This window comes from Archocentrus centrarchus, chromosome 13, assembly GCF_007364275.1.
Source record: "Archocentrus centrarchus isolate MPI-CPG fArcCen1 chromosome 13, fArcCen1, whole genome shotgun sequence".
Classification (NCBI taxonomy): domain Eukaryota; kingdom Metazoa; phylum Chordata; class Actinopteri; order Cichliformes; family Cichlidae; genus Archocentrus; species Archocentrus centrarchus.
Window position 1 is genome coordinate 17722859 of NC_044358.1, and position 23569 is coordinate 17746427.

Consider the following 23569-nt stretch of genomic DNA (forward strand, 5'->3'; position numbering starts at 1 on the left):
ATGTGTAACTGTGTGTTGGAAAGCAGCCTGATGGAAAAATGTATGAATTGTGTCAAATAAAGGTAAATTACTCAGGTAGAAACAATGAACCCCTGTAGTCTAACAGAAGAAGAAGAAGAAGAAGAAACAGCCTTTATTGTCCCACAGAGGGGAAATTTGGGTGTAACAGCAGCCGCAGTTATTATAAATATAAATAAAGATATAATAATTCACACTATTAAGAAAAGAATATATATAAAATCAACAAACAATATTAACCTTAATACTACTAATAATAATAACACTATATACAATGTGCATGATGTGCCGGACTATTTACAGTATATTATATATTATCCTACATTGTGTAGGTTATTGTGGTTTTTGTTGGGAGCAGTGATGGTTATAAAGTCTTACAGCTGCTGGGAGGAAGGATCTGCGGTAACGCTCCTTTGTGCATTTAGGATGCAGCAGTCTGTCACTGAAGGAGCTCTCCAGCTCAGCAACAGTTTCATGCATGGGATGGGAGACCTTGTCCATCAGTGATGTTATTTTGGTCAGAGTCCTTCTGTCTCCCACCACCTGCACTGAGTCGAGAGGACATCCTAGGACAGAGCTGGCTTTCCTGATGAGCTTGTCTATCCTCTTCCTCTCAGCTGTAGACAAGCTGCTGCTCCAACATACTGCTGCATAGAAGATGGCTGATGCCACCACAGAGTCATAGAAGGTCTTCAGGAGTGTCCCCTGCACTCCAAAAGACCTCAGCCTTCTCAGCAGGTAGAGTCTGCTCTGACCCTTCCTGTAGAGCGCATCAGTGTTATGAGTCCAGTCCAGTTTATTGTTTAGGTGAACACCCAGGTACTTATAAGAGTCCACTATCTCAATGTCCACTCCCTGGATGTTCACCGGTGTCCGTGTGGTGGGTCTGCGCCTGCGGAAATCCACCACCAGCTCCTTGGTTTTAGCGGCGTTGATCAGGAGGTGGTTCCGCTGGCACCAGTCCACAAAGTCCTGAGTCCACTGTCTGTACTCTGAGTCATCCTCACCTGTGATGAGGCCAACTATGGCAGAGTCGTCAGAGAACTTCTGCAGATGGCAGCGTGGGGAGTTGATGGAGAAGTCTGCAGTGTAGAGGGTGAAGAGGAACGGTGCCAGCACAGTTCCCTGTGGGGCCCCCGTACTGCAGACCAGCCTGTCAGAGACACAGCCCTGTGTCCTCACGTACTGTGGGCGGTCAGTGAGGTAGTCCAGTATCCACTCGGAGATGTGGTGGTCAGATGAGTAATTGAAGCTGATGAGAGAGAAATCACGTGGAAATATGAGTTGTAATGATAGTGGAGACACAGTGTTTGTGTCTGCTGTCCAGCATCTGTCCAAGAATGCTTTCCCCTTGCGTTCACTCCGCCTGGTCTTCCGATCTAATTGATAGCCTGTACGTTAATTTAAGTCAGACATGAGTGGCTGCTATTAATGAACGTAGAATTTGCTGGCCTGACACTGAAGTGAGGGCTCACGGGAGAGTGATCTACAGCTTGAGGCGCAGTCTGGAGGCAGATGCTGGAGTGGTGCAGAGTAGAGCAGCCATTACATTTCAAGAAGGCGTTCACTGTGAACTGAGAATGAATCCATTTTCACACTAAAATTGCTTCTATAAATTGGTCTAGGACCCATTTTCTGCATGTAGAGCAGAAACGTGAGCAAAGTTTAACTCCTCGATTGCTCGGACAAAACTCACACAGGATAATGATGCGGCGAGCAGGAGGGGTCACTCCACGGTGGCAAATGTAAGATTGGGTCTGTTTATTGCTTTATGCGCTCAGATCGATAGGTCCGTCCACACCGGCACCCCATTTGCATTTAGCCTGCGTAATTGCTGGCATTAATAGCACACATTTACAAAGTATTGTCAGCCATGAAGTGATTATGGTAATCAGCAGACGGATTTGAAAAGGCAATTTTAAACTGCAATTTTTTTTTTTTCTCTCAAATGAGTTGATCGACTTCAATCATCTGAGTGCTATGCGGAAGAGTGGCCATCAATTATCTGTGTTAATGACAGGTTTTTAGCTGGACAGGGGTGTTTGCACAATGTTGTGATAAAAGCAGTCACACACGTGTCGTTTTCTTCGTGTGTGTGTGTGTGTGTGTGTGTTATTGGCACAGTGCTGGAGGGTTATGTTGATATAAAACATGCAACAGTTACCTGGTGGGATCACACTTCTGTGGGCACGGTGAGGTCAGGGGTCCCCGTCCATAGCAGAGTGCTTACATGTCACCTTTCTGCTATTTAAACTGAGGCACTTTGCCCCATCCCCCCCCCCCCCGGCCCTCATATTTAATTCAGCAGCTGCCCAGGGAGCAGGAGCACCATGTCTGGGTGACTTCTCAAATGTTGCACTAAAGCAGGGACAAATAATTTTGCCCTCTTCCTGACAGTAGCTTTAATAGCTCTGGTTTTCCCACTGACCAAACAATCCCTACTGACTCATTAATAAAAGACAAATCTCAGAAGTGAATACTTTAACTATCATTATTTACTTTTTGTGTTGACTAAAGGGAGGAGGTGCAGACGTCCATGCTCAAATTGAGGAAGCAGTCGAGCATAAGCGGGAGCTCCTAGCTCTATATTTAAAGACCGTTTTTGGAGGAGGAGGATGCCTTCTTGTGGCTTGTTATGCTTCCCCCACATTCAGACATGCTGTATGAAAATACGGCTCTCCGTCCCTGCTATCGTGGATTCAGTTATTCAGTTATTCATAGCTTGAGGCTGAATAATGAAAGATGGTGAAAAAACACTTCAGTCTGCTCCTCTCTCTGCCTGTCTCTCCCCTTCTGCCTCTTGACTGGATTGCTGCTTAGTTCTTAACTCCTATTAAGCAGCGGCACCTCCAAGTCACTAAAATGACATTTGATATTCAGCTGCGTTAATGAAATATTGAAAATTAGTAGGTAATCTTTGCTAATCAAAATGACTAAATCGGTGTTAAACAAGCATACAAGCGAGTGAATCCTCCTCCTACGTGGATTCCCACAGACTGCAGAATCATCCTATATATATCTTTCCACACTGTTTTTCAGCCATACAGTATGTTATGTGGGAGCCTTGGCATCTTGACAGTGATCCGTGCCTTCAAAAAGCCCAGAGTGATGCAGCATATGCATACAGAAGTAGCTCTTTTGATGGCTGCGGCGGAGCAGAGGCTTGCACAGCACGGCGGCTGCAATTTCTGCCACTCTGTTCTGCTCTTTTATGTGGCTGCGAGAGATGGAGGTGTTAGAAGACATGGATAAGGCTGGGGTTGTGACACTGCCAGCCACTGCTTCATTCTTTGGCTGTGGTCAATTTGTTAGGATCCCTATTATTTTTTGTCCCATAGTCCAGCTAGTTTCCTGGGGTTTAGGTTTAGAAGGAAAGAATAGATGAGTTTTTTTTTAATTACATTTTTTTAATTGTGCAGCTTTAAATTACACATCATTCAGATCATGTTGTGTAGTGACTCACATCTGTTTTCTTGTTGACACATTAATTCTATACTTATTAATCTTAATTAAGCCTCCTGTGGAGAACACATTACCCCAGTAATTTATCCATCCATAGTCCTTATTTTTCCACTTGTACCTGCTTGGCTGTATTTGTCCAGAAGGGGGCAGACAACCAAACAGGCACAACAATGTTTTGCAGGGTGTTATCTGTGTGTGCAGCTCAGAGAGAACTGATAAAACCACACACACTAATTGGGTTTTACAGCAACCACAATCTCACAATGCTCTTTCATTACCCAGGGGACAGAGTGTCTAGTTGTTTCTGTGTTCATACAGGGGGGTTACACCATGTGTGCAGGCAAGTTAATGTCTGTATGTGTGAGTCTGTATCATATGTGATGTGCGTCAGCCCCCGCTGATCCGAGACTGCTGTGCCTGCGTGCAATCAGGGATATCAGTGGAGGCAAGAAAAACAGCTCAAGTGGTGTCTGTAGCCACGCTACAGTGACTGTCCACCCCAGCAACAGGGGCTCCTCCTAATGGCGCCACAACAACCTGCTTTCTGGGGTTAGACGCAACAATTTCAAATGTCATTTTATCACAGTGACCTTTCAAGGATCTCAAATTCATTAAAAAAGAAACAGCTCCTAAATAGCAAAAATACTCACCTTTGAACTGAGTATTAGATGGTTTGTCTTAAGAAATTAGGGGATTTTCAGATGGTTCAAGGTCTGAGACTAATCCTATCATTAACATATAATATGTAACGTATGTTGATATACACCAAATGAAACTTTTTATATTGATCATAATTTCCTAATGATTTTCTTTTCTAAAAAGAAGCGTTTCATTTTGTAATTTTAGGAAAAACTATGATTCTCTTTGTAAATAACCAATCCTTAACTGTCAGCTATCCACTAACAAAAAGATAACCCAAGCAATACATGCAGTTATTTGGAAATAATTACTCAATAATTACTCCTTAAAAATGGATACTAATTACATGTTCCATATAGTAATAAATTAGAGCTCATTGTTTGGAAACTTAAAATGAAGCTGTACAGATATTTCTACATGTTCTCTGTGGTGGAAACACAGCAGAGTATAATATTCGCATATTGCATTTTCTTGTTCTTGCTGGACACATGCACATGCAGTCACAAGCATCCTGTAGAACTGACATATTGTGTCCCAAAGCTGTACCTCCTTCCCAGCTTCTGTTTTTACCTGTTCTTGCTCAGTAGGTCTGCTTCATTTAATTATTAGCTAATTGCCCCGTTCAGTCAGTATTTATTGATTATTTCACAGCAGCTCTTGGTTAATGGCATTGTATTCCTCTTGGTGGCCGCTAACTGGATTCCCCGATGTGGTCACATACATGTACGGAAAAATGGGAGCTGTAAAGATAAAGGACACTTCATGGGTGGATGTGGAAATGTATGTCTGTGCACACCCACGCAAACACACATACAGTATCTTTTCACTGCTCTGTCTTTGCTGCAGCATCTTTGCCCTGGAGAGTTGTGGGATCACCGTGCCGTGCTGCTGGTGAACCACTGTCTTGTCCTTGTAGGTCATTGGTGCCCTCCAACGATATCTTATCCCATCTGCAGTGCAGTCGATACTGCTGACGGAACTTCAAATAGCTCCTGATTAGAAGTTGCCTCATTTGCTTTGTCTCTTTGCCTAAATAATTAACCCCACATCTCCAGCCTACAAAGGTGTTTATGGTACCAACACGGTGTGAAGCAGTGCTGTTTCATGTGCCTTTTGAAGGGGGAGAAAAATGGAGAGGCTCAGGAAAGGGAGGGTTGAGGGATAGAACAGGAATGGTTTAGACACACTGCTCTGCACTGATCCTGAGCATGGCAGCCAGTGGTGTGTTTCAGATTGTTTTCCATTTGCATGATAATATAAGCATGGATTGACTCACACACACACACACACACACACACACACACACACACACACACACACACACACACACACACACACATAAACGCACACCCGGGTTATTACATACAGACTGCTTCATACAGGGCAGATTACTTGAGTGAGCATCCTTGGTTTTACTCCATGCCCTGGAATGAATTAAATTTCCACCATTAGCACACAGGTTACATAAGCCTGGTGTGCAGGTATATCCAGCTGCACTAATGCAGTAAGCTGATTACAGATGGAATTAAGACAATTACTCCTCTGTACAACAATTAACATGAATTAGAGAGTTGGGGGGAAAAAAAGAACTGTGATATGGATTCTCCCAAAAATCCACAGACTGACATCAAAGAAGCTAAAACTTTGTAAATCCTTTAAATGCTCCACTAAGCTGGTTAATGTCAAACATCTCAGTGTTTTGTGTGCATTTATAAGTGCAATTTGAGATTGCATTCATATGCAATTGCAGTGAATGCATTCAGAATTATAAAAACACAGACGTGAATTATGTCTGTTTCTATTTTGTCACTATGACCTCACACCACATAAGGCGGTTTTGGTTTTTGGGGGGTTTTTTGTCCACAACTCAAGAATCCGTCTGCTAATGTAAAAAGAATTTAATTTAAAAGAATGTGTAACAAAACAAAAAACATGCGCAGCCATGTTACAGTTTCCCGGCCCTGACTAATCATCAGGAACAAAGTGAGAGACTGTGACCTTATTTTACTCTGGATTTGTTAACACTAGTCTTCACTGTCGACGTATTACATTCCTTCAAAATCTTCACATCATATAGCACCAGTCAGAAATTTGGACACACCTTCTCATTGAATGTTTTTATTTTGTTTTTTCCTACATTGTAAATAATATTGAAGTCATCCAGACTACAAAGGAACACATCAGGAATCATGTAGTAAACAAGCCAAAATGTGTTTTAGATTCTTCAAAGTCGGCTCCTTTTGCTTTGATTACAGCTTTGCACACTCTCAGCATTCTCTCAATCAGCTTCATGAGGTCATCACCTGAAATGGTTTTCCAACAGTCTTGAAGGAGTTCCCAGAGGTGCTGAGCACTTGTTGGCTGCTTTGCCTTTACTCTGCGGTCCAACTCATCCCAAACCATCTCAGTTGGGTTCAGATCAGGTGATTGTGGAGGCCAGGTCATCTGACGCAACCCTTTATCACCCTCTTTATTGGTCAAAAAGCCCTTTCAGAGCCTGGAGGTGTGTTTGGGGGTCATTGTCCTGTTGAAAAACAAATGATGGTCCCACTAATTACAAACCAGATGGGATGGCATGTTGCTGCAGAATGCTGTGGTAGCCATGATGGTTAAATGTGTCTTGGATTTTGAATAAATCGCCAACAGTGTCACCAGCAAAGCACCCCCACACCATCACACTCCCTCCTCCATACTTCACGGTGGGAATTACACATGTAGAAACCATCCGCTCACCTTTTCTGCATCTTACAAAGACATGATAGTGTTTAGAACCAAAAATCTCAAATTTGGACTCCTCAGACCAAAGGACAGATATTCTCTGGTCTGATGTCCATTCCTTGTGTTCCTTGGCCCGAGCCATTCTGTTCCTCTGGTTGTTCTTCCTTAGAAGTGGCTTCATTGCAGCAATTTTGTCAAGGCCGGGGAGGAAACAGGCGAGGAATGGCTGACACGAAGGACTCCAGAAGTCAGCGTAACATAAAAGGGGATTTATTTCAACGGGGGAAACACAAATACAAAAATCTTGGAAGGGAGACGACGGTCAAACACAGGGAACACACGGGCACACAACATCAACGACGCGACAGAGAACAAATGAAAACTGAGGGCTTAAATACACAATGGGTAATCAGGGCAAGAGGAAACAGCAGGGAACAACAGGTGAGGCAAATGAAACTAATTACACAGGGGAAGCAAAGCTAAACACAAAGCACAAGGAAATCACATTGGCAAAATAAAACAGGAAGTGATAAACCAAGGAACACGCAGACAAGTCACAACACTGGGAACATGACAAACATACAGGGAGGACAAACTCAGGAAATAAATTAACACAAAACGCTGGGCCAACGGCCCAGGACATGACAGTACCCCCCCCTCAAAGGCCGGCTCCCGACGGCCAAAACCAGAAAACAAAACCAGACAAGGGCGGGAGGCGGGGGACCAGGAGGGAGGGCCCGAAACAAAAACAAAGACAGGGAGCAAAACAGAAATCACAGGGCGTGAACAAAACAAATCAAACCCGGACAGGAAGAAAACAAAAACACAGGACCAGAACAAAAGGCGACGGCACAAGGCCGGAGACAGTCCAACAGGGGGCATCAAAATGAGGCAGAGCAGAGGCAACACAGTCCAAACAAGAACAAAACACGGGGACGAGAAGCAAAAAAAAAACAACCGGATTAAACAAAAAGCGACGGCACAAGGCCGGAGAGCTCCAATGTCCAAAACAGGGGGCCGAAACAAGGAACAGTCCAGGAGCTATGACAAAACAAAAAACAGCAGGGGAAAAAACAGTCCACAGTTCAGGGGAGTCAGTGGGAAATCCAAAAACAAAAAACACACAGTTCAGGAGGCCGCAGAGGCCAAGGGGCCACAAAGCAAAATCCCAACGAGGGAGGCCGACCGCGCTCCCAGCGGCGGCGGCGACGACGAGGAGGAGTCACTGGAGGCCGACCGCGCTCCCAGCGGCGGCGGCGACGACGAGGAGGAGTCACTGGAGGCCGACCGCGCTCCCAGCGGCGGCGGCGACGACGAGGAGGAGTCACTGGAGGCCGACCGCGCTCCCAGCGGCGGCGGCGACGACGAGGAGGAGTCAGTGGAGGCCGACCGCGCTCCCAGCGGCGGCGGCGACGACGAGGAGGAGTCACTGGAGGCCGACCGCGCTCCCAGCGGCGGCGGCGACGACGAGGAGGAGTCACTGGAGGCCGACCGCGCTCCCAGCGGCGGCGGCGACGACGAGGAGGAGTCACTGGAGGCCGACCGCGCTCCCAGCGGCGGCGGCGACGACGAGGAGGAGTCACTGGAGGCCGACCGCGCTCCCAGCGGCGGCGGCGACGACGAGGAGGAGTCACTGGAGGCCGACCGCGCTCCCAGCGGCGGCGGCGACGACGAGGAGGGGTCACTGGAGGCCGACCGCGGGGCATGCGGCGGCGGCGACGGGGAGCAGACACTGGCGGCCGACCGCGGGGCATGCGGCGGCGGAGAAGGGCGACCCCGGGCTCTGGTGGGGAACCCTCGGGTGACGTGGAGCGCTCGGACTGAGCAGAGACCCCCACCGGCTCGGACTGAGCGGGACCCCCTGGCTCGGAGCGCTCGGACTGAGCGGGACCCTCGTGCGCGGAGCGCTCGGACTGAGCGGGACCCTCGTGCGCGGAGCGCTCGGACTGAGCGGAGACCCCCATCGGCTCGGACTGAGCGGGACCCTCTGGCGCGGAGTGCTCGGACTGAGCGGGACCCCCTGGCTCGGACTGAGCGGAGACCCCCATCGGCTCGGACTGAGCGGGACCCTCTGGCGCGGAGCGCTCGGACTGAGCGGGACCCCCTGGCTCGGACTGAGCGGAGACCCCCACCGGCTCGGACTGAGCTGAGCCCATGGGCTGAACGGGGCCTACATAGTGAGGCACCGGATGCGTAGGCTGGGACCGCGGAACAGGGCACACTGCTGCTTTATTGAGCAGCAGGGGCTGCTCGGGGAATAGCCGAGGTGCAGGGGACTGCGTGGAAGCAGGCCGGGAGACGACTGGCTGCGTGGAAGCAGGCCGGGAGACGACTGGCTGCGTGGAAGCAGGCCGGGAGACGACTGGCTGCGTGGAAGCAGGCCGGGAGACGACTGGCTGCGTGGAAGCAGGCCGGGAGACGACTGGCTGCGTGGAAGCAGGCCGGGAGACGACTGGCTGCGTGGAAGCAGGCCGGGAGACGACTGGCTGCGTGGAAGCAGGCCGGGAGACGACTGGCTGCGTGGAAGCAGGCCGGGAGACGACTGGCTGCGTGGAAGCAGGCCGGGAGACGACTGGCTGCGTGGAAGCAGGCCGGGAGACGACTGGCTGCGTGGAAGCAGGCCGGGAGACGACTGGCTGCGTGGAAGCAGGCCGGGAGACGACTGGCTGCGTGGAAGCAGGCCGGGAGACGACTGGCTGCGTGGAAGCAGGCCGGGAGACGACTGGCTGCGTGGAAGCAGGCCGGGAGACGACTGGCTGCGTGGAAGCAGGCCGCGAGCTAGGGAGATCTGGCTGCGTGGAAACAGACCGCGAGCTAGGGAGATCTGGCTGCGTGGAAACAGACCGAGAGCTAGGGAGATCTGGCTGCGTGGAAACAGACCGAGAGCTAGGGAGATCTGGCTGCGTGGAAACAGACCGCGAGCTAGGGAGATCTGGCTGCGTGGAAACAGACCGAGAGCTAGGGAGATCTGGCTGCGTGGAAACAGACCGAGAGCTAGGGAGATCTGGCTGCGTGGAAACAGACCGAGAGCTAGGGAGATCTGGCTGCGTGGAACAGACCGAGAGCTAGGGAGACCTGGCTGCGTGGAAACAGACCGAGAGCTAGGGAGATCTGGCTGCGTGGAAACAGACCGAGAGCTAGGGAGATCTGGCTGCGTGGAAACAGACCGAGAGCTAGGGAGATCTGGCTGCGTGGAAACAGACCGAGAGCTAGGGAGATCTGGCTGCGTGGAAACAGACCGAGAGCTAGCTGACACTGGGGCCTGAGAGGGAGCTGACACTGCTGGAGCTACAGAAGGAGCAGGAGCTGAGGGAACTGGGACCAAAACCGAAGGAACTAAGACAGGGGCTGAGGGAACTGACTGAGAGGGCACTGAAACAGCTGACACTGGGGACCGAGGAAGAGTTACTGGAGCTGACTGAAGGCGAGGGAGAGCGACTGGAGCTAGAGCTGACTGAGACCCTGCTGCTGCAGCTAACACAGAAAACCGATGCGAAGGCTTGGACCTGGCTGCCCCCACCCGCGGAACAGGTGCGAGTGCCGAGGTCAGCCCGTCCGTGGCCGCCCCCACCCGCGGAACAGGTGCGAGTGCCGCGGTCAGCCCGTCCGTGGCCGCCCCCACCCGCGGAACAGGTGCGAGTGCCGAGGTCAGCCCGTCCGTGGCCGCCCCCACCCGCGGAACAGGTGCGAGTGCCGAGGTCAGCCCGTCCGTGGCCGCCCCCACCCGCGGAACAGGTGCGAGTGCCGAGGTCAGCCCATCCGTGGCTGCCCCCACCCGCCGAACAGGTACAGGTGCAGGGGAAGCTGGAGCTAAGGGAGCTGGAGCAGGGTGAACAGAGGGAGCTGGAGCTAACTGAGGGGTCTGGGACTGCGACTGAGGAGGAGCTGGAGCTACAGCTGACATGGAACACTGCGACTGAGGGGGAGCTGGAGCTACAGCTGACATGGAACACTGCGACTGAGGGGGAGCTGGAGCTACAGCTGACATGGAACACTGCGACTGAGGGGGAGCTGGAGCTACAGCTGACTTGGAACACTGCGACTGAGGGGAAGCTGGAGCTACAGCTGACTTGGAACACTGCGACTGAGGGGAAGCTGGAGCTACAGCTGACTTGGAACGCTGCGACTGAGGGGGAGCTGGAGCTACAGCTGACTTGGAACGCTGCGACTGAGGGGGAGCTGGAGCTACAGCTGACTTGGAACACTGCGACTGAGGGGGAGCTGGAGCTACAGCTGACTTGGAACACTGCGACGGAGGGGGAGCTGGAGCTACAGCTGACTGGGAAGACTGCGACTGAGGGGGAGCTGGAGCTACAGCTGACTGGGAAGACTGCGACTGAGGGGGAGCTGGAGCTACAGCTGACTGAGGCGAGGGTGGCTGGGGAGGAGCACGGCGACGCCGGGAGCGCTGCTTCCTTCGCGTTCTGTTGGAGTGGGAAGCACGATTCTCAGCATCCAGGATGTCCACCAGCAGAGGTGAATCAATAATCTCCACATCATCTGGCAGCCAAGAGAGGTCTGGGGAGGCGGTGGGCTGTGGGTGAAAGGATGAAAATGACGAGGTGGGAGAGGTGAGTTGAAGGGATGACGGCGGATCCGGAAAGCGAGGCAGCGCCTGTGGTGCTGAGCTGCAGTGGTGCGGAGGAGACGACGGAGGTGAGATGACCGGCTGCAGGAGAGGTGAATTAGTGATGGCTTGGAGGAAAAAGGTTGTGTCTTTGCCCTGGACAGGGCGACCAATATTATACAGTTTAGCTTGTAAGTTTTTCCGGAGCATGATTATGGAATGGGCAAGGGAGGCAGTGTCAGGATGGGTGAGGAGCCAAGTGGAGGAAGAAAAAAGTCTGCAGCAGAAAATTGCCTGAATAATCTGACGGGGTTCATCAGTGGCATGAATGATGTTCCTGGAGAGATCTATGAGCTCCAAAATCACTTCCTCTTGCTCGGAGGGGCTCCTGGTATCCGCGGGGTCCATAGTCTGGTCGCGTCGTTCTGTCAAGGCCGGGGAGGAAACAGGCGAGGAATGGCTGACACGAAGGACTCCAGAAGTCAGCGTAACATAAAAGGGGATTTATTTCAACGGGGGAAACACAAATACAAAAATCTTGGAAGGGAGACGACGGTCAAACACAGGGAACACACGGGCACACAACATCAACGACGCGACAGAGAACAAATGAAAACTGAGGGCTTAAATACACAATGGGTAATCAGGGCAAGAGGAAACAGCAGGGAACAACAGGTGAGGCAAATGAAACTAATTACACAGGGGAAGCAAAGCTAAACACAAAGCACAAGGAAATCACATTGGCAAAATAAAACAGGAAGTGATAAACCAAGGAACACGCAGACAAGTCACAACACTGGGAACATGACAAACATACAGGGAGGACAAACTCAGGAAATAAATTAACACAAAACGCTGGGCCAACGGCCCAGGACATGACAAATTTGACCATAAAGTCCAGATTCATGCAGTCTTCTCTGAACAGTTGATGTTGAGATGTGTGTGCTACCTGAACTCTGTGAAGCCTTTAGGTGGGCTCTTATCTGGGGTGCTGTTAACTTGTGGTTTCTGAGGCTGCTAACTCTGATGAACTGATCCTGAGCAACAGAGGGAACTCTTGGTCTTCCTTTCCTGGGGCGGTCCTGATGAGAGCCAGTTTCATCATAACGTTTGATGGTCTTTAAGACTGCACTTGAAGATACTTTCAAAGTTCTTGCTATCTTTTGGATTGACTGAACTTGACTGGACTGTCGTTTTTCTTTGCTTAGTTGAGTCGTTCTTGCCATAATATGGATTAGAACATTACTCAAATGGGGCTATTCACTGTATACCAACTCTACCCCTCCACAACACAACTGATGGTCTCAAACACATCAAGAGGGAAAGAAATTAACTCTTGATGAGGCACAGCTGTTAACTGAAAGCCATCTAGGTGACTGCCTCATAAAGCTGACTGAGAAAAGGCCAAGATGTGCAAAGCTGCCATCTAAGCAGGAGGTGCCTACTCTGAAGAAACTCAAATATAAAACATATTTTGATGAAGACTTTCTTGTTTACTAAATAATTCCATGTGTATTTCTTCATAGTTTGGATGACTTTAGTGTTAATCTACAATGCAGACCATTTTTAAATAATGAAAAAACAAAACAAAACACTGAATTAGAAGGTGTCCACACTTTGGGCTGGTACTGTATATGATCATAAACAGCTGCTTGACTGGTTGGTCTTACGGCCTCAAGGTGTTAATTCAGGAAATTCAAGGGACTGTGTATGAGAGCCGTTTCTGCCATTTCAGTGAATTATAGAGCGATCACGCTGTTATTAGTGCTGTTGGTGCATAACTCTGGTGTGTGCAGGGCAACTGCTTTCCATGCAAACTGACAGACTCTGCAGCACAGACACTTCAAATTTTAATTTGTATATGTATGAGAATGTGGTACTTAGGTGAGCCTAATGTAGCAGTGATTTGCTGAGCAGGCAGCAGCACTGCTACAATTTATTCCACGTATTTAGATGTTATGTGCAGCATTCAATCATGCTTCAACAGACACACATAAAACGTATTGGGGATAATAGTTGTGCTGGTTGTACAGAGGGGAGTTTTCAAATGCACCGTCTAAATGGTGAATTGCTTTTCTCCCTCAGTCATAAACAGCTTACACATATATACAGTGGAACATGGAAATGATTAAAAAAAAATACCTGCCCATGGATGAGGCTGTTGTAAAGGTCATCTCTGTATCCAGTTTAATTTTTGCTCTCCCTCAAGAGTTAAGATCTATAAAGCGATCAATAAATCTCTTTAAATGTCTCTGCATCTAGGCTGTGTGTGTGATTTAACACCCTGCCTCTCCTGCTTTCTGTTCACCTCACTGACAGACCTCAGCTGTCCTCTGCTCACAAATCTAACTGTATCACGTCCTGCCCAAGCCACCCAGATAGAAAACGGTCAGACCTTTGCATTTGATGGATAACAGAACTGGTTCAGAGTCCTCCAGAAGGTTCTGATTCAGAACCATCAGATGGTTCCCGATATGAAAAATGTGTCACCTGTGATGTACAGTGGGGAACAAAGTGTCCTTAGGTGTGCGATTCTTACTTTCAGGCAGTATTGATTGAAGGACAGATGATCTGAAGAGGCCATTAGGAGGATTGAGGAGGGGAGAAAAGGCAAGGGGAGACTGTGATGAACATGCACCCCTCTAATCATTATGCCACGCACAACACTGCCTACAGCATCAGCCTTACAATGCCGATCTATACGCACACGGGCCAGTAAAGTAGAATTATTTCAGAATTTACAGCAGCACTGAGAGTGTTCTGTTGAATGCATTTAGATACTTGTTTGTAGCCATTAGCTGCAACCATGTTGTGGGGCTGGCTCTTCATCTGCACCAGTACACACATGACTGCACAGCACTGATGGGTGTGGCTCTGTCACAATGAGCACAAGGAGACACAATAATGGCATATACGCACAAAAACACCACATTTTGTCTTCTGGTGTCTTCTTGGTTCAGACTGTAGATTAGTGTCTAGGGAGGACAGCTGAGTACAGTAAACTGGGTTATCTACAGCTGTTGCAAAGACCTCCTTTCCTCCTCCTGCTTGTCCTGCAGAATGTTATGAAGCACACTTGCACTTGGGGCTCATCAGGCCAAGCTAGATAAAAGCTGCTCAACTCCAGCAGAGAGCTTAATTAAAACGGGGCTGCCATCGCAGGGTGACACCTTTTACAAGCTCCTAACGGCGCTCTGCTCGCCGTTACTGCCAATCCAATTATAGAGCAAAACAATAAAATAGACACATGAGGAGCTGCAGTGAACAGGCTGGCATAAAGAAAAAGACAGGGATGCTGTTAAAGGTTTTATAAAGATTTGCAAAGTGGACACAGCTCTAGACTGCAGAGGTTTCCTTTTTCCACAGAGATGCCGATGTAAGTATGGGCCATGCCGGATAAGAAACTACTTCTGTGTGTGTGTGTGTGTGTGTGTGTGTGTGTGTGTGTGTGTGTGTGTGTGTGTGTGTGTGTGTGTGTGTGCACGCACTGTGTCTAAGGTACTCTAGCACTCTTCATTCAGCATGGACACAGTTCAACAGCATCCTGGGGATTATATTTCCCTGTGGAAGGACACTACCTCAATGTCATCAGGCCAGACCCTACACAAATATGATGGAGAGATGCACGCACAACACCACCATCATCACACACTAGTACACACAAACAGCATTTCAGATGTTCATTTTTTTCAGATCCAGTAATGGAGCCACTCTTTTGCTTTGACAGCGTGTCACAGCTGGACTTGTGACATCTGTTACACTTGAACAGCTACATGAAGAATACTGTGGGTGTAATACATATTAACTCCAACACTGCGGGTGAGAGGAGGCGATGGGGAGGATGAAATGTAATGAGACATTATTTGAGGTAGTATAGAAGGAAAAGGAGATGACAGGCAAAAGATATGCATTTTAGTATTAGAGGCCCGGTGAACTCTGAAATTCAATTTGTATCCCGGGCACCTTGTTTTACAGAATTGTATCCTTGATGAGAGCTAATACAGTCTGACTCAGCTAGTGAGTGGGAGCTGCTAAACTAAGTTTGCCTTTCTAAGTGTTCGAAAATCCGACATGAGGCTCACTCCATGTCATATATAGTGAGATAGGCCTGAAGCAATATGAGACTGATTTCTCCAGGAGGAAACATTAACAGGATCACTTTCCTGCTGCACTACGTCCTCTCTTCCTCTTTCGCTTCTCACTTTACTTCCTCTCTACTCTTCCTTTACCCGATGCAGGAAGCAGACCCACCTGCTCCATCATGATGCCTCACTACCTCTGTCCGTCCTGTCTCTGTGCTGGAATTGGCAGAAAATCAATCCCACTCTCATCTCCAACCCCCCCCCACCTTTCATCTCGTTCCTCTTTCACGTCTCACTCCCCCTTCTGGCTGCAAAGTGTCCATTCTGGACTGAGCACAACCATCAGCACAACATCATGCCTTATCAGAGGCGGCACAAAGGCCCATGGGCACATTGTTCATCAGTATCAGCCAGCTCCAGTTTCAGCACTGCCCACATCTGCCAAGCACCCCCCCCACCCCCCCACCCCCACCCCCCCCACTCACCCACCCCCAAACATAGTCATGACCGTAAACAAGACAACAGACTGAAAACTGGAGCGGCCACCGAAATCATTTTGGGGTAAAATGAATCTTTAATTGTAGTGCCTGTTAATTACGGAGCGCTATGAGAATAGGAAAAGATAGAGATGAGGATATAGCCCATCATCATTTATTATGTAAATGTATTCCATTTTAGACACAATTAAGTGATTAGAAGGCTGTCGCTCTCTGCTCTTTCTTCTCCTTGTCCTTACTTGTCTTTTTCTTTGCTTTTCAGCATATTACTGTAATGAAGCCATTACTTCTTCAAGTGAATTTTAATGAGTTTTTAAATAACATTTTAATGAGCTATACATTACCATAAAGCATAGATTAGGCTAAATTGAATTCTGTGTGTGTGCGAGCGTGTGTGTGTGTGTGTGTTGGTATTGTTAAGGAAAGAGGTTCATTAAGAGTTAATTATATCGTTTCTCAGGAGCAACACCACAGATTTTTCTTGGCCTCAGATTTGCCCACTGTCCTCTTACTGTCATTACTGTGCTGCTCAGGGGCTTGTTAGGCCAAATTAGGGGTGCCGTTTGAAAAATTAGCTTTGAATGGGGCTGCTGTTTAAATAAAGATATTTGTTTAGGCTTATCTACTTAATCAGAGGTCAGAGCTCCGTATGAGGTACGAGTGTGATGGAATGCACTCTGTTCATTTATATTCAGCCCCATCTATTTAGCGCCTTTGTGCTTCTCACCCCCTCTTCAGTTTGACCTTGATCAGGCATCCTCTCGTTATCCCCTGTTGTGTTGTGTTATGTCTTCCTTCTTTTTTTTTCTTTCCTCAGCGCTCTCACCGGGGCACAGGAGCGCGGTCTCTTTTATTCCCTCCAAGGCTCTATTAAAGATCCACATTTCATACGGTATCACCACCTGTGATTTCCCCCCACTATAATATCACTGGCAGCCATATGAGTCTCTTTACTTTCACTATTTTCCATATTTCGTGAATCTTATCTGTGAAAGTGACAGTGTTATTTACAATCCCTCAGCACAGGATTTGCAGATAGCGAGAATGGAGCTGGTGATCATATCAGGCTTGGCCATGGTCTATGGAGAATGACTGGGTGTGAATGTATATGGCTTCATCTGCAGAACCTCATCTGCAGTCAGTACATAGAGAGAGCACTGACAAGCCAGTGAATGTGAGTGGAGGGGGCAAGATGCAATTCATTGGACAACACTGTGGGATTGGAAAAAATGATTAACGGAGAACACAGTAGAATGACCCCTGATGACGGAGAGAATAAGGCAGACAGAGAGATGGATATTATTTGTGCTAATGATGAGAGTCTCTATTACGCTCTCAGAGGAGGCACAGCCTTGGGCATGACCAGACAGTCATATTTTTGCAGCTGTTTCTCTGGTCTGACCTGCAACCCCTCAGTGGAGGGATATGGGGGGATATGTGTGAACCTGCTGCTTGCCTGCCTGCTGAGGGGGTAATTTCTGCATCTGGATGAGGGGCAAAGGTCAGCTCTGGCCAGTGGGAGGGCAAATGAGCGAGTCAGACCTGGAGAAAAAGCTTGCATCCAGACAAATGGAGCATATCTCCTTTCAGTGTGGGATTATATAGTGTGGCATTATCCTTCTCCTGCCTTCAGCATCAACAGCAACACAAAACATCACAGGGCATACAGTAGGTTTAGTATGTTTTGTCAAGTGACATATATATTGTCTATCTTCTCTCAGGGTGGAATAGAAAATGGTGGCATTGTAATGGCACTCTACCAGATGAACCGCAAAAACCACTCAAATGAAATGATATTATGGCTGGGAGCTACATTTCTACAGCTCTCCTAGTTTGTGTGTGCATGGTTTATTTTCTAATCAGAGTGTGGGTAGAAGGTGGCGGGCTTGGGTGCTGGGGTGTGGCCCCAGGCTTCCAGCTATTGTAATCGCTCTGTGTGTTTCTGAGCCCCTGACCCGAGAGAATATCTGTGCAAGCACGGAGGGTCTGTTCTAATGTAAATGGGGAAGTAATAACAGCCGCACAAACATACACAAATATTCATATTTGCATTATTACAAAGAGATATGAAAGCCTGCAGCTTTTAAGACTGCTTTGCAGTTTGTCAGGATTTGTGTGTAGTCATTTGTGTCTGTGGTGAACATCTATCAAGGTGATGCGAATGTCATGAATAGGTCCTAGACGTCTGTGGTGTTGTGGCAGTGAGCACAACCTTTGTGAACCAAAGCGAGGTGCGCTCCTGTAGGTGAATGTTTGTCAGCACTTATCTCGGTATGCAGGCTGGACGCTTCAGTCAAGGCCCCCCCCACTAATCTTTCCGACAAGCAGTGTCACCCTCCGGTGACTAATATCTTAGGTGGGAGAAGAGGGGGCACTGCACAAAATATTTCTCCTCGTGCTGTCCTTGCCCTGCCACCTCTGCGCTATGATGCTTGTTGTGTGAGCTGTCATCCATCTGCGTCAAGCTGATTTTTGTGCGCTGAGTCTATCTTAGCTAAAAACACACCCGCATAGACCTTTCTAATGGTTGTTGGCACAGGCCCTCCCTGCCAGTGTAGCACAGTCTGGTTTACAGAGTAACTGTGTGGGTGTCTCCTTTTGTGTTTTTGTGTTGGCAAAGACCTCCACTCTCAACCCTTTGGCTGTTTTACAGCACAAGTTGCAACCTGACTCCCTCCCCTTTAGGTTTGAGGTGTTGAAACCGTGCCAGCTGAAAGAGCTGCAAATTTGCCATGCTTTGCCCCCTGCCTGATGCTCTTTCATTCAAATCAGCCCACTCCTCTGATACTAAGGAAATAAATAAATAAAATACGAGCCGCAAAGGCATATTAATATTTTTCAGACATGGGTTCTTTTTGCCTCCAGCCAGATCGACAGATGTAGCACTAGTCAACTGAGGGGAGTAAATGTAAAAAATATATAAATATTAATAAGGAAGTAAGCGAGCAAGCGGAGTTTGGCTTTCTGGTACTTCATGGGAGGTGAGATCTTTTCGGCTGAAGAGGAGCTGAATGTTTCAGGGGAAGAGAAAGGTAATTACTTCACGTCTGTTAGCTGATTCAGGCCTGAATGCCTGCAGGGCCTCAGAGTTGGAACAAGAGTTCAGCTTCTGACAGCGTACATACAGACCCACTAAATTACACACATGTATCAGATGCCTCACACATATATTAACAGAGAGTACAGTCAATGCTAAGGTGCTAATATAAAATCATTCCCTTACAGTAGCAAGCATTGTTCCACCCACCGAGGTGCCTCGAGGCAAATGTGGAACCGTGATAGAGGTTCAGACTGTAATGAAGGAGGGCAAATGTTAAACTGGGAGGATGAAAATTTGGGCTGTAGGTGTGTTTTTCAACCGCGGGCTGATGACCTTGATAACTATGGCCTTGTAGTTAGGATTAGATAGTTCACTGAAGTGTATTTGAGTTGGCCCATCCCCTCATTTACTTAGTAAATGTATCTGGTGAGTGTTTTCTTGGTATCGGCGAGCCCCGAACCTGCGCACAAAGCTTAATCCTCTCATCGGTGTCATGTCTGTTTATTTGCTCGTAGCTGTTTGTAACCTCATGTTTATCCTGCCCTCAACAAGTGTGTGTGTGTGTGTGTGTATATCTGTTGTTCTTTGTTTGCCGGAGTGTGTGTGACTACTCTGTTTTTATTTATTTATTTTTCCATTCCTATTCATCGCATATTTATTTAGATTGCAGCGCAGCGATGCATTTACTGTGACGTACTGCGCCGTATTAGATTAGATTAGATGGCGTGGCACAAGCACCGTAATGATGCACCTAATGTGTGTTTCTTTTGTCACTGTTCTGTTTCAAAGGAAATTGATTCTGACAAAATCCCATGGGTGCTATCAGCAATGAATGGAAAGGAGCAATTAAATCCAATGTGATCTTGAAAACAACAGCCTGTGTATGGCCCAAACCAGACTATGATTTTAAACAGCAGGGCATCTGTTTGTAATGCAAATACAGAGAGAGACCATTGGTGGTGGCTGTTATACGCACACTGGCTAGGGGGTCCGGCACGCTGGAGCTTGCTAATTACCTTAGCTCTTTAGATTAGGGGCCAGCCCTGCATAAGAGAGAAAATCTCTATCTCTGCCTACTCTATATTCTCTCTTATTACCCCTGTGTAAAGGTTTCATTTGAATTCATGTCACACTAAAGTCCCACTCTATACCCCTGTGCATCCCCAGGATAATTGGGTTGAAAGCTTCCTCTCTTCCTCCACTCTCCTTCTCCTTGGTGTAAATAAATAAATAAGAAGACAATAGCTTTGTGGCTTTCTGTAGAGAGGGTAAGAAAAGTGAGTGAAGAGATGAGAAAAGCTTGGAGTGCAGGGACCAGTTATCCCCTCTTAAAATCCTGGCGCTCCCTGCCATTGTCCCTTGTGCCACATGAAATTTACATAAGGACCTGTGGTGCTGCCCTTAATTTAGCCCTCCTGAAGCATCTTCAAATATCTCCCATCAAGCTCAGTCCTTTCATCAGCAAACTCAGTCAGTCATCAGAGGGATCATGCATCCCTCTATGCTGCAGTGATAGTTACACTGCTGACACAAAACTTCCTAAAGTGGTGCTACAGCGATTGGATTTATTCTAAGATTAAACAAGGAAAAAAAAAATCACAGCAATGTTATTTTCATTCATTCACATGGAAGGTGTGTTGTGTTCTGGTGTATTCTGTACACCACTGACTCAGGGTTTAATTTCTCGCAGTTAGTTTTGCATGTTTGCGTGCTCCTTGGTGTGTTTCTGCGTGACAGCAGCTCTCCCTTGTTTGTTAATGAGCTGCTGCTGTTGTGTGTTTCACTGAACACTTTAGAGGGAGAGAGGCTATCTCTGCAGTGACGGGCCTACCTGGGGGTGATTAGATGCGAGGCCACAGTTGTTCAATAGACCACCCACTGTTTTTGTGTGTTAGAACATATGTGGCTGTGTGTAAGAGTACATGCCAAAGTGAAGCAGTGTTGCACCCCTGTGAGCTATCACAAGTGAGTGACACCAGGCTTTAGGGCATTCAGACTCTGTTTGTTCTGCTCCCTCCACAGGGACCTCCATTAGCTCCAATTAGCTTTCACTTGTGCTCTCCCAGTCAGATGAAGCTGTGCATCCCATTTAAATAGCCCAGATAACTGACGCATACACTCGCACTGTGCTGTGCAGTTAACTTAATACACAGAAAGGCATTTTCAGAATGGTAAGCTTGATCCTTTAGTTAATGAAATCCAACCGTACTGTATGCACACGCACTGTACTCTTACTGAACTGCTGCTCTTTTCTCCCTCAGTGCTGAGAGATGACTTTCGACAAAACCCTACAGATGTCGTGGTGGCAGCGGGAGAGCCAGCGATCCTTGAGTGTGTCCCTCCCAGAGGGCATCCTGAACCCACCATCTACTGGAAGAAAGACAAAATTCGAATTGACGACAAAGATGACAGGATCACTGTGAGTATTGTAGCTATTTATTTTAATAACGGGACAAAATACAAAGTACTATTTTCAGTGTGTACTGTGAATGTTGCTGTTAGTGTCTGGGAACATAGGAAAGAGCTTTTTGCTTCTGGAAATGTCTGCCACTGAACACATTTGGATGCACATCACGTGTTGGAAGCCAGTGAGGGGGGGAAAAATGCTGCTTTTGTGTTGTCTAATGGTTTGACAAGGACAGGATTCCAATTTCTAACATGTACAAGCTTTTAATTTATCAGGATTTTTTTTTAATTTAGATTCGAGGAGGGAAGCTAATGATCTCCAACACAAGAAAGAGCGACGCAGGCATGTACATCTGTGTGGGCACCAACATGGTCGGAGAAAGGGACAGCGAGACAGCACAAGTCACGGTGTTTGGTAAGGTTTCTTTCTTCAGGCCTCCCCTTTTTACCGATATGGCAGAGTGACATCCATCCACTGCATCGCTGCATATTCCTGACTAGAAATACTTTGATGCCAAGTTTTCTCATAGCTTAATAACAATGTTTTTTGCTGCACTGTCCCTGCTGAGTTGTTTGCAGTCTGGAGCACATTTTTGTATTAGCCATTAAGCTGTCATGAGGTTATAAAGAGGCAGAGTGAACTATAATAAATAGGTTGAATTCAATAAACCTCAGTTCTTATATTACCAAATAGTTATGGGTTCATTTAGTGCTGTATATTTTTGCCTGTTCGGGGCTCATGGAAGACCAGAAATATCAGATAATCACAAGATGCTAATGAGCAAAATATGAGTAATTAGAGGGATAATTATGTAGGAATTGGCCAATGTGAGAAATAAAGCAAAGCCAAATATTATAGCCTAATGAAACTGTGCATTTTTTGTGCCCGTGCTGCAGAGAGACCTACCTTCCTCCGGAGGCCAATCAACCAGGTGGTCCTGGAAGAGGAGACGGTAGAGTTCCGCTGCCAGGTGCAAGGAGACCCCCAACCCAATGTACGCTGGAGGAAAGACGACATTGATGTTCCTCGTGGGAGGTATGTACTTTTACTGGAATATTCTCCAACTGGTACGTTTTAAGTAATGAGATGAATATGAGCAGCCGGTTTAAATTGCGTGTGCGTGCGTGGCTGTGTGTCTGTGTGTGTCTTTCTGTCTGTCTAAATGGCAGTCTATGTGTTAAGCTCTAATGTGACAGACTGCACTTACTGCAAAGGAGCTGTGAAGGCACTGGTGTCAGTCTAAGTGATTGTTTCAAACTAATGATAACTCTCACTGCCAGCTCTCACCTGGTGTGGCTGCCAGAGAGCAATAAATACCCTTATTAGGCTGTACACAATGCACATTAAACATTCAGAGGAAAAAAAAAACAACACTCCACCCGTCAAAGCCAAAGGAGTCAGACAGTGTCTCATGTCATGGAAGAGGTCTGTACAAAGACAAACAGATATGGAGCTAAACAATTAAATCTGACTGACAGGTAAGTGGGCAGGGGAGCTTGAAATCTAGACATTTAGAGAAGCAGAAAAAAGTCTGCCAGGTTGTATAACAGACAGGTAGAGACAGAGACAGATAGAATGACAGGAGATACAAAGAGACAGAGTATAGCAGCTGACGTGACCCTCAAGTGTCTACGTGCAGGTGCAGCTGTTCAGGGGAATTCTTGGCACAGGCACGAGAAACCTGGAAGAAAATCACTGCCTCCTATACGCGTTTAACCCCGTTCGCTCTGTGTATCGTCACAGACGTGATGCACGTGTTGACTCATACTTGCAGAAACAGAAACTGATGGAAGGAAAAAGCAATAAAAGTCTGTAATTTGGAGAGACACTCTAGCATCAGTGCCAATTCTAGACTCACTTCCTGTAAAAAGCCACTGATGATATAGTGATACAGTTCTTTCTGGGTCCTGTGCGGCGGCCTGTTGCTTCTCTATGAGTCACTTGACTTACAGTCAACAGCAGCACCATTGTTAGAAGTGGACTTCAAAGAGACCGGTATTCTGTCCCCAGCCAGCAGGCAAGTCACACACTGCTTGGATCACCTCATAACACGCACACTCAGTGGACCTGACTTCTCTCAAGGCTAGCTGCAGAGCTGAGCGTAGGCGGGTTGTTTGTGTCTGATAAGGATTTGGTTCA

General features: G+C 47.5%; 1 protein-coding gene across 8 annotated transcripts in view; it reads left to right on the top strand.

Moving 5' to 3' along the window:
* Positions 1-23569, top strand: part of robo2 (roundabout, axon guidance receptor, homolog 2 (Drosophila)) — a 171052-nt gene that overhangs the window by 83835 nt on the left and 63648 nt on the right. For all 8 annotated transcript variants that reach the window (XM_030743916.1, XM_030743915.1, XM_030743917.1 and 5 more), the window contains exons 3-5: positions 21285-21442; positions 21724-21844; positions 22327-22465. In XM_030743916.1, the coding sequence (XP_030599776.1) occupies positions 21285-21442; positions 21724-21844; positions 22327-22465 (418 nt within the window). The remainder of the gene's footprint in view (positions 1-21284; positions 21443-21723; positions 21845-22326; positions 22466-23569) is intronic.